The sequence below is a fragment of the Dreissena polymorpha genome, chromosome 4 (assembly GCF_020536995.1).
Source record: "Dreissena polymorpha isolate Duluth1 chromosome 4, UMN_Dpol_1.0, whole genome shotgun sequence".
Taxonomy (NCBI): domain Eukaryota; kingdom Metazoa; phylum Mollusca; class Bivalvia; order Myida; family Dreissenidae; genus Dreissena; species Dreissena polymorpha.
The window spans coordinates 94673751-94686672 of NC_068358.1; the positions used below are offsets into that span (position 1 = coordinate 94673751).

At 35.6% G+C, this 12922-nt stretch overlaps 1 protein-coding gene across 6 annotated transcripts in view; it reads right to left on the bottom strand.

Moving 5' to 3' along the window:
- LOC127877365 (sodium- and chloride-dependent taurine transporter-like) overlaps positions 1–12922 on the bottom strand; it is a 158582-nt gene that overhangs the window by 124102 nt on the left and 21558 nt on the right. Inside the window, exon 14 of one of the 6 annotated variants that reach the window (XM_052423122.1) lies at positions 10095–11872. The exons of the other annotated variants lie outside the window; for them this stretch is intronic. Coding sequence (XP_052279082.1) covers positions 11702–11872 — 171 coding nt within the window. The 3' untranslated portion in view covers positions 10095–11701. Of the gene's footprint in view, positions 1–10094; positions 11873–12922 lie in introns of those variants that run through there. 6 annotated transcript variants of the gene reach the window in all.

Sequence of the window (12922 nt, forward strand, 5' to 3'; positions counted from 1 at the left end):
GCAGAAAAAGACGTTATTTGTTGTTTATTCGCCCATTGTCAATTAAGGAAACATTTTTATTTTAAAAGTAGTTAACAAACCAACTTATAGTTTTCAACCAATTGAAACTTTAAACTTTAAATGATGAAAACAACGGATATGGGTACATTGTGTTTGCTATCAATAAAACATGACAGTCACTGCAAAATCGTAATATATAATATACTCTGTAAGATCATTTCAAATTAAAACTACAAAATTGACAGCTACTCAAAGATATATTATTCAGTTGAGTGAAGGAATGATTTATTATAAAAACCATGATTTCCCTGTATTTTATATACGTAAATTTAAATAAAGTTTTTCCGTATGACTTTGCCTTTTAATAATTCATCATAAAAGTTATAATAAATATATGAGCATTGTTCTGAGAATGACTGACTTGCCTTTCTCTAGAAGTAAAATCGTTTTAAAAGTCTGAACAAGACCACTTGACAGGCATGTGGAAAATGACATCATGATAAAACTACGCATGCTAAAAACATCTATCTTCTATTGGTAACATGTATAACAAAAAAGCATTGTATGGTGTAACGATCGTAAAGTTCGTTCGTATACGCCTTATTAGACAATATGACGTTAAATACAGACTGTTAGTACATTATTGGTAAGAATGTTACAACTCTTTTACAATCAGAATTAACAGTTGACATGTTTACAAGTAAAGTACACATCATTCTACAAAACATGTACATGATACATAGTAAAGGGTCCGTCCAACAGATTTTGGCATGTATTGAAGCTTGACATGAAATGATTTATATTGAGGAATTTAAACATTTGAACTAAAAATCTCCAGTTAAAAACCAACACAAGAATTCAAGTTGAAAAAGGAAAATAATAAGTAAGCCTCAACAGGTCTCGAACCACTGACCTATGGAGTCCTGGAGTAAGAAGACTCCCGCCTAGACCACTCGGCCATCAATGCTCATGCTCAGATCGGATGTATTTTTTGCCTATATAAGCAATCCTCGAAGTATCCCAAAATAACACGACAACAGAACTTAACAATTTATTCAATCGTTTCGCGTCGCACGACGCGTTATAATTTTCAGCGTTTCAAATCACCAAAAGATGCATAAAGTAGATATTTAAGAGCATGGTAAATGGTTTCCCCGAAAAGTAATAATAGGAAATGTTTAAGGTTTACAGACATCATAAGTTACACCAATTTAACATTTTTCTTTTGTTTTCGGGTTGTAAATTGCTCTGAGTAATTTTAATAGAATTCAAGTATCTATGATAAAACTCATCTCGTTACAGACAGAACATTTTCAAAGATCTATAGGGGTTGGAGTAAGATGTGACTACATGCCACTATCCAAATGCATTCAATGTGACGACAGAAGCCATTATTTGGTTGCTGGTTCAATCTCCAATAGGTCCTGCTTATGATATCCATGCAATTGAGGTTAAAGAAATGGGTTATTGTTCCTCAAAATATGCAAAGTTGCTAACCTGCGGATGTTCGTTCAATTTAAATTTTCCATTTTTCAGTGGAAAGCGAGATGGCAAACTCCGTTGATTCGGCTTTAGATGAGTTCCGGATTCCGAATACACCGAGAAATACCGGTAAATGTTGATTCGTTTCTGTTTTCGATGTTCATTATTGTAATCTGATTTTGTAAAAGCGCACAACGCAACCTCTTCATACTTCGCGTTCATATGTTAACTGTTATTTACTTACACATATGGATCATTCTGCGTATTGAAAAATACTTAAAGCTCCATATATCCAAATCTACTATAAGACATGTGATAATTTCAAAAACCCGGGTACAATTATGTCAGACTTCAGCTGGTTGTTATTTGTTTACCAATGAATTTAACGAGTATAAAAAACATTAATCACGTACTATCATTTAAAACGACAATATCAATGACTAAAGTGATGTCTAATTAACAAAATTATTTTTTTTAAATAAAAATGTTGTTTGAAAGTTGATTTTCATGCTTTATAATCGATTATTTAAAGCGGACATATCAACGCAGCCATGGCCGAGATGACAGCATTTGCAGACGATGTAACGGCGTTACGACACGGCGAGGAGCTGGTGTCGAGACTGCCAACTCTTGCGTACTACGCGAGAACCACCCCAACAGAAACCATTCGACGAAGGAGGGGAATAATAAAACCGGGTCGATGTTGGCGACAGAAGGCGGACAACAACAATCAAAGTCCGATTTACGGCCCTTGACAGACCAGATTACAGGTCTACTGCTGGGATTGACATGGGCAAGCTCTTAGCCAAGGGCTTGGGTAAGCTTATTTCACAAAAGCAAACCGTCATGTTATACAACTAAGTTATCACATGTAATGTAAAATACCTGACCAGAGTAGGGCGTATAAAGAAAAGAATTACAGATTACTGCCCATCATTTTGTAATATATCACATGAGACTTACAATAAAATAATTGCGAAGCATTTAAATCTTGAACTGTCGAGAAATAAAATTATCATTGTTCTTGACTTTCTGTGCAATACATGTGATTGAATTGAAATAATACCGCTAAAATTATGAAATGTTCTATAGATGACGTCATTGAACTGTAAAAAGAGTATTTTTCTTATGAAATTGTCTGTTTTGCGTGTTTTCTCGTATGAAATTGTCTGTTATGTTAAAATTGATTCAGTTGTAGATAAATTGTTGTTTGATAGCTGATCCCTAAAAGCCACATACATTGTTTTACATAAACACTACTGACCTGATAAATATAAATATAAATAAATAATATATAATATATAATATATGTATATAATATACATATTATAAAACGAAGTCGCTTCTAGCCGTTTATAAATTAAAACTCTTTGATAAAATTTGCCGTAGCTTTCGACCTCTCGCTCTTCTTCAGCGGCATTTATTTGTGAAGCATATCATGTTTAAGTGACGTTATATTGTTAGACGTTATTACTTTAAGGAGGCGATCGGAGTGCACTGTCATTTTGCCGTTGGCCACAACGTATGACGACCTGAAGAGGAAGGCAACAGAGCTGTTCCCTGTACTGAACGGGATTGCCTTCGACTTAGTAGAGGGGAAACGGGGCAATAGGTTGTTGCCTTTGGATGCCAGTACAACACTTGGTGCGATAAGAAGCAGCAACCGAGGAGCAGAGTTCGCCTATCTATTGGTTTTGCCAGAGACATACATTGTATCGGCAGAGGTAAGCATTAATATCAGCATAACATACATAACGAGCTATGTATGAATTATATTGTGCGTATATACGGCCGTTTTATCAATATTAGGATGGACATGCAATGCACATTATCGATTTTTTTTAAACAATAGAACGCAACCATGTGGCCAGGTGACAGGACCGAGCCGTCGATGGGCACCAGCCGCATTCCGGACATGGACACCTCGCCTACGTTGGGCGCTTTGTCTTCGTCAGTGGCAACCACCCCGATTAAAGCCGAAAACCGAATAGAGGATGGAGTCATTTTTTTCCTCCGGGTAGACGAACCTTCAGAGGTAAACCATGCTTAATACCAAATAATATCTTAAAAAAAAAAATAATAGTCCATTCCTATAAATCGTTCAATCTGCATACATTCATAATTTTAATTAGATCTTTGTGGAAACATACGAATTTGAACAGAAATTTCAAATATATTGTTACCCACATGGTTAAAAAGATTTTTTTTAAGTATAATTGGTCAAGGAGTGAAATATTGCGAGTTGATGTAATATGAATTCTTTAAATATATTTTAAAATGTAAATATTGCCTTATTAAAGCGAAATACATAAAATGAAAATGCATATTAAAGACTGAATATGGCATCTCAAATTTGAGTTTCATGAGATGTCCACGATATCAATTATTTAAAAAAGCGCTATTGGTTAAATTCTATAAAACCGAAATCTACAATGATGAGTGACCAGTAGCAAGGCCCTTATCTTAAAGCATTATCTTGACGTTTGAGACGCACACGCATACAAACACACACGCACGCATGCACGGACGCACGCACGCACGCACGCACGCACGCACACACACACACACACACACACACACACACACACACACACACTATGCACATGGACTTTATTTGATCTAAATGTGGATCTTCCAAGTGAAATTGATTAATTATTCATTGGTGAAAATGGGCGAACACGAGGCGTGTCTAGATACTTGTTAATCTAAAATTTAACCTCTTTGTAACTACGGAACATATACTTATTTTCTTTAGACGACAGACGCAGCAGAACAGCAACAACCAACGGCTGTCACGCCGACGGCAACGTCAAGACCGCTACAATCAAATGCAGCCGCTCGAATGCAGCAGGTAACTTATCCAACGGTCTAATTATAATTTATAGACATGTAAAAATGCATGAATCTTGAAATATACATACATGGTATGGTACATGTACGGGAACGCGAGGGGGGGGGGGGGGGCGTAAAAGCAGGACGACGTCATGACACTGTATTAACATGTCTACTGAGGCTACCGTACTGCAGCTTATTAAATTAATATTTTCCGACTAACCTGATTCTATTCGATCTAGTTTGAACAATTAATTGATAATATATTAGCCATTGTCAAACATCATGATAAAAAAAGGCCAATAGTTGGGAGTCAGACTCCAGATATTTAAATAATACTGATAAAATGAGTTTGAAGCGATCCATTCCCCGCTGCTATGTTACAGTACAGTTTCAATGAGGTTCAAACACAATAGGTGTGTTATGTTGTGTATTGATGCATAGTTCATACAACACACCGACTAGCATTAAAAAAGCGAAATTTTAACCAATCTAAATAACACCTGGCAACTTGTTGTGTTACCAAGTAGTGCCGAATTTAGACTGTTATTTTAGCACATGTTGTCGGTAACGTCATAGAGGTCGCATGTAACTTTTTAAGTTGTTTCATCCGCTTTAAAATAGGCGATATTGTATATTATATAAAACTAATCAAAAGACGCTCCCCACCTTGACGTCCTGATGTTGCTTTAGTAACGCTTATTATACGTCTCAAATAATGTGTAAATACTGTGTAGAATTTGCATCATAAGCTTAGTCTATAAGTATTAAATTACATTGCAAAATGTTTATTTCCATTGTAAAAACGTTTATTTGTAGTGCTAATACAATATAGGCGTAGTCCTCAATTAATTTTGGATCACCTCACGCATAGTTTAATTTCACTTAAAGATAGTTTTAATTAAAGAAAGCTTGGGTATTTTGATCAATTTACTTTTGACTCTCAGGGTATACATTTATATACAACAGGCAACACAACAGCACCAGACTGTTCAGTCTACAGGGTTTGTCGACGCAGGGACGCCGACAGTTCAGTTCCGGGTCTCCACAAGGACGTTGATAGATGTGACTAGGTAAATGTTGTTGTTTTTTTACGATAAAAATTGTTGTTTTTTAAATACTTTTTTCCGGCTATTGGGTGAAACTTCGTGCCCTAGAGAAAGGGGTCCCCCGTGTCCGAGATTGCTTTGTGAACAACTGTTTCTCTATGTATGAACATACTCCGGTGACGACGATCAGATTTTCATTGAAAGAAAGACTCCCGGAGGGACGTAGGGTTATATTTGGATATCGGATTGGGATTAATTTTCAATAAATGATATCAGATGACTAACTGCAGCATATGTCTTTCTCCACTATAAACTAGCTTAATGTCGCGCTAAAACTGAACCTGTTAGAGCAAAGTAATACCCTAAGAAAATGAAGACATCTGTTATTTGAATTTTGTAGACATATGCATATTAAGTGGTTTATTTCTTTTAAAATGAATTAAATTTAGAATCTAGATATAGTCACAATTTCGGATTATTGTGTGTACTAGCCTTAAAGAGAATATGAAAGCACCGTATCAATTAACATTTACATCATCTTGTCCATTAATTCTTTAACAAACCATCCGTGAGGGTTAACTATGAAATAACATTGTAACTATTGTTTTAAAAACCTGGTACCGTATTTTTCGATAAATAAAACAATTATACTACAGTGAACTTGCCAATAGAGTAAAAACAGTATCTTGCTGTGTTTTATTTTTTCCTTTCATTTAAGGGATGTTTCTCAACCAGAAGACGAATTTGGAGACACTGAGGTACCTGAAATAAGAACGTCAACAAGTTCAGGGTAACTATAGTTTAAATGTTCAATAAAATTAAGGGATTTTTAGCATGAATTCCTATTTATATAGAAAAGTGGCAAACTATCAGTAGCTTCGACCAATCTACCTCCTAACCTCAACCAAATTGAAATGAATGTGGAGATAACACCGTACAGGAAAGACGCTGCCGCACTGCAAGGATTTGACATTCATAGGAGAATCTTTAACTGCACTGCATTAATACGACAGAAGCAATACCAAATCTGAATGATTGATATTATTTCAATGTTTATTTTTGGCAGCATAAGTTTATATTAAATTAAGTTTAGATACACGTTAAAAATATTGTTTAATTCATAAAGCCCTAAACATTGGCAAAACGAATGATAACTTATGATGCACTTTTATTTACTCAGATATCCAAATAAATTGTGCAAATTGCATAATAATTATGCTTTCTATTATTACCAGAAGAAGTAAACACTTATTCAGAAGCCATAAATAATCGAATACATTAACCCCTGATCAGAACTATGGTGCTGTCTGATTTAGGTATATACCCATACTTTATGAGCATACGCCAACTTAAAAAATCTAGAGAACCCATTTGTTCTAATTTTCATTTGCTTCTTTCAGACCTGTGACAACATCTGAAGAACTCACGCAGATGCTGCGCGAGCAAGCGAGGACATGCATCAGACAGACAGATGAAGATCCACTGACACTGGAGGTTCGCAGGAATTTTGTGCTGCGGGATGCTCTCCAGTATATAAGAGTTTCACAGGAGGACCTACACAGCCCTCTGCACATCCGCTTCCTGGGAGAACACGGCATCGACCTGGGAGGATTGAGAAGAGAATTTTGGACATTTTTTCTGTACCAGGTGTCTCATTCGACATTTATAACTGGTAAGAGTTAACATCAGCCGTTAGGTTTGAAAAACCTTTCCGTTTAGAGATGTCTTTTTTAAACATGCGTTCAACCTAGAAAATGTATGACATTGTATAATTTCTAGTATAAAAACTTGGCTATGATTTGCAATTGATGCATTTTTTAAATATTTCATGGCGACCGGGACGTCTGGCCTTCCAGAAGAATTTCATTGAACAACGTAAGCGGACATTCTACTATCTTGTAGCACTGTCCGTCTTACAGGACGGACCCGGTCTGCCGATTTTCTCGGATATAGTGACCGACTACATCCTGGACCGTGACCGTAGTGTGGTGAGCGAGGGAGATCTGCCAGAGCACCTTGCTCAGCGGATAGAACAGGTCAGTTTTGTTATATACACAATGTTAAACAAAATATTAAAGTTTTACAAACTCTTATATATTTTCGTCCTTCATCAACATACAGCTTTCATACTTACTTGTTACCATAATTATACTGCTCTTGTTTATAGATTGGGGTCATGTTGGTAAAGAAGTATGCAAAATATTGCAATTAACATCATCAGTACCTGCGTACAGTTATCACATGGTACATGTAAATGTATATGGTTTGTTTTATGTTATGTGATTCTGTACACAGTGCATACCATGTATATTTCGGCAATATGCAAACTCTTGGTAAACCGGAACTCTCTGAAAACCGGACGATCAGGCTGGTCCCGAGACCGTCCGGTTAACAGAGAGTCTACTGTACTACTATCACTACTATCAGTCCCACTACCACTACCACTATAACCAGTCTCACTACCACTACAGCTACTACCATCACTACTACTACTACTACTACTACTACTACTACTACTACTACTACTACTACTACTACTACTACTTCTACTACTACTACTGCTGCTGCTACTACTACTTCTGCTGCTTCTACTGCTACTACTGCTACTGCTGCTACTCCTGCTTCTGCTCCTACTACTGCTATTACTCCTATTTCTGCTGCTGCTGCTGCTGCTACCACTGCTACTACTGCTACTACTGCTACTGCAGCTACTACTACTACTTCTACTGACTGCTTCTACTGCTGCTACTGCTTCTACTGCTGCTACTGCTTCTGTTGCTGCTGCTACTACTACTACTACTACTACTACAACAACTACTACTATTACTACTTTTACTACTACTACTGCTGCTACTACTACTACTACTACTACTACTACTACTACTACTACTACTACTAATAATAATAATAATAATAATAATAATAATAATAATAATAATAATGCTGCTACTGCTGCTGCTGCTGCTGCTACTGCTTCTACTGCAGCTAATACTACTTCTACAACAACTAGTACTACTGCTACTGCTGGTGGTGTTGGTACTGCTACTACACTGCTACTGCTTCTATATTTTAACGCATGATTGTCGCGCGTAGTATTGAGCGTCGAGAGAATGTCTCTTGAATGTCGTGTTTCGACCTCGAAGGTCGACACGCGACACTCAACTTTGCCCTATCCGGATTCCGTAATTCGAACCATTGTTCAGTTATATATAAAACTGCTTTTTTCTTGTTCTCACTCTGTCAGATAACAATTATACATGTATGTACATGTATATCTATGTTTATATTCAAGTCTATGTATATGCATTTTGTTATGGGCCAGTAGCCTTGAATCAGAGACTAAATAAACTTAAACATCAATCCATAGAATAAATAATATTTTATTTGTTTAGATGATTCATTTCCATGAAAAAAGTAGCAATAAGGTTCCCCGATACGAATAATGTAAAATATGAAAAACAACATTTACATAAGCTACTCGGTGCAAAGGCGTAAATTATGAAGAACTGACGACGATAATGAACACTGTTATAAATAGCGTTTAATGAACAGAATGTCGCATTCCTTCATGTGAAAATAATTTTCATTTATCCTACATAGCCCTCTAGAAATGTCAATTACTCAGCTTCTTAGACAGAGTCCTTAACGATCAAATCGTACAAATGCTTGCGAAGCTGAAGACCCGTCTTGCTTTCGATCGTGTTCAATTGATGGTTATTTTTTTTTATCTACAGACTAAACGAGCAATTCAAGTATTTGAATTTTGGTCGTGTTTATAGCAAATAACATGTGCCTGCTTCCATGAATAATTGATAAAACCATTAACATGTATTTCAAATCTTAACATATTATGAACTAAGCTTATTGAAATAAATGTGAACACACAAGTTTTTAAACTCTGTTTAAATTCTACCATATACATAGTAAATAGTATACGAATAATTTCGTGTTAAAAAAAACACCCATGTCATTAAAAAAATTGGTCCATATGGGCCTAAAATCTGTTCCGTAAGGTCTGGTCCGTATGGCATGTGGTCCGTATGGTATGTGGTCCGTATGGTTTTTATACCAAAATTAACTAAGAAGTTTTGTAAAGAGACTAAATGTTCCATATAATTTTAGTTTCATTCTCGTAGCAGAAACACACTATGAGCGTACATGCAGTTAAGTATAGTATAATATGTATAATACATATTAACGCGTGTGTTTTTTCCAGAAAATCTAATTTACAAGTATGTATCCGTGAATTACTAACATTCATGTGTGAAACATGGGTTGTTTAGTCCCGATACAAATATTAATGTACAAATTGTAAAATGTATTTAGGTCAACTGTTTAAAGGTGTTAGAATAATCTAGGTCTCACATTTTTCTTTGTGGCGTCATGCATTTAATTGTCTTTAAAAAACATATTGTGTGTTAGCCTTTAATAGATTACGGGTACACACTTAAATGTTAAGAATGTGTTTTAATAAGGATATTCGTAAACACCTGCTGTTGACAAACATTCACATCGTGAGTGAAGGGATTTATAAAAGACAAAGTTGATTAATTTATAACAGACGCAGTAAAGTAATTTATAGTAGGCAATGTGAATTGATTTAGGCCTATAAAATACGAAGTAAATTGATATATCGCTGATGAAGTGAATATATTTATAACACACACGGTGAATTCACATAACATACGCAATTAATTAATTAATAACATATACGGTGCATTTAATTATAACTTACACATTGTATCAATTAATACTATTAATACTTTATTTCAAAAGAATAAGCTCTCAATATGCTTCATTATTGTTTAAAATACTTACAATATGGCACACAAGATTGACCAATGCTTACAAAGCAGATACTAAACAAAATGACATGTGCACACATGCATAGCTAAATGGTATATACCAATTACAGTAATGTATTTGCATCATTATGCATCTACATTATAAATTTTCCGCTTAAAAAGTTTTAATGATAGAGTTCTAGCAAACCAAAATAATAGGCTTTAGACAATTAGATATTACTCACTCCACCGGTATATACGTATCTTATACACGCACTATTCAATTAATATTGGACAGCTGATTATAGAACAAAATGTGAACTTACATTGTTGCGTGTATATAAAAGGCGCTTATGCATTTGTACTAGAGGTTACCAGTGTATACAAACTTAAAAGACAACCTTTCACATGGCCAACGTTAAAACAAATTACATGTAAAAACTGGTCAATTACGATGTTCTGCAAGCGGGTACATACGGTTTCAACATTTATCATTGCAATCTTAAACAAACACATTAATAAGGCCGAGGAATGTCAATAAAAATTACAAATCTGTTTATGGTTACATTTATTAAATATTGTTCTGAGAACATTATTACGAGCAAGTTACAGCCGATACCTATACATTTGCACGTCATATGTCTTGTACAACAAAACTGTGTGTATGTGTCGTCTGCATAGACTAATATGAATAACCCATGGTATAATATGTTTTGTGTACATGAATAGTTATTATGTGTACAGCTTACAATTATTTACAAATAAATAAAACTGTCCTTTCTTGTATTTTCCGGTTGTACCTTTTCTGAACTTCTATTCTAGTTTTTGAATCATCAAAGAATGTTTAAAAAAAGTAATAAGATCACATATACTGGTATGTACTGAATGAATATTTAACACACAGTAAGATACTTACAACTTGGTCTGAAGATGAAGAAATCATAACCAAAACTTATTCAAACATTAATTTACACTAAGCTATTGAAACAAATCAATAAATTCAGAAAGACCTAATACAATATTTTTGTCAGCGTTTTAGGATGAACATAAAACATGCATATCATATTTCAAAACATAACCTTTGATATATTTCTGTAAACAATTAAACTCCTTCTACAAGATGATTGCCTTTTTCATTGATTTGAATATAACGTAACAGGAAGATCATCCTGAGCGATTCTTTTTTTCGATTGAATATTTGCGTTTTAACACAATACTCGCATCGTGTTTGCAATATATTAACGGTTCAATCCGCGTGTACTCAATGCTTTAATGTTAAAATAAGATGATTATAATAACTTTACATTTATGCTCAAGATAATGTCCTGTACCTAACTGTGCACACTAACTATATAGTTTAGATAATTGCATGTTAAATCTGGTATATGCACGCAAGCACCTTCAAGTTGGCGGCGGGCTTCGTATCTAGACCATCACTATGCAAACAGTGTTGTGTAACAACTGCGTTCTAGATTGAACCGCTGTTTTGAGTAACAACCTCGAGTAACCTTTGAACACATACACAAATAACACGTGGTTATTCTTACAAAGTTGTTATGGTTTTATGGCGCCAAAATGAGTGTTTCCGTTTGTTTCTCGGTCAATAATACCATTGGCCTCTAACGATTCATCGGGCTCTTCTAAAACAATATTGATCTTGTTCAAATCTTCACCGACTCGTATCTGATGTTTCTTTAATATTGGTTTACTGGCCAGTCGAAGTCTCTGAAAACAACACATCAACAATATACAAAATAGTCCAGCAAATTGGTATGCTGGCGTCATGGGATGTAGATTTTTACTATTCGACAAATGCCAAATGCTGAACATGTACTAATAACAACCCTGTAAGAAAAGGACTTCCATTGCTGACATAGCTGTGATTAAATCATATGATATTCGCTCTGCGAAAACGGGGCATGTGCGTAAAGTGTCGTCCCAGATAAGCCTGTGCAGGTCACACAGGCTAATCAGGAACAACATTTATGTTTTTTTAATGGAATTCTTCGTTTAAAAGGAAGTATTTTCTAAATGAAAATACAGTTCTTGAATTATCATCCGGAAACCATTTTACTATTTCGGGTCACCGTGACCTTGACCTTTGACCTAGTGACCTGAAAATCAATAGGGGTCATCTGCTAGTCATGATCAATGTAGCTCAATAGGGGTCATCTGTGAGTCATGATCAATGTACCTATGAAGTTTCATGATCCTAGGCCTAAGCGTTTATGAGTTATCGTCTGACAACCACCTGGTGGAAGGACCGACCGACCGACAGACCGACCGACAGACCGACATTAGCAAAGCAATATACCCCCTCTTCTTCGAAGGGGGGCATAATTATAGTCCACGTCACGAGATGTTACTTATATCCGCTTACATAATTTATGTAGGCCCTCCCTGTTTGTGGTAAAAAATAAAAGAAAACAAAGAATGGAAATAGTCACATACATTTAGGCACGCCAATATGAACATACGCCTAATCGCAGTCTGGCGAGGAGCTACCATGTCCCAGTAAAAGATCAAGAATAATAGCGACTTAATTATATCGACAGGGTAGCTCCTTAACATACTGTGCGAATGCTGTCTGTACCTACAAGAGTAGCATATGGTATAGGAAGCGGCTCACAGCGTTTATTTATAAGAAGCATCTTTCCTTCGAATATGTTTCTGTCATATAATCCGGATTTCGCTTTCTTAAATACAGTCCAGCCAGGGCCTATATTTTGCAACGTATGCCAAGTTGCCAATCTGCGAATGTATAAAGCCCCTGGC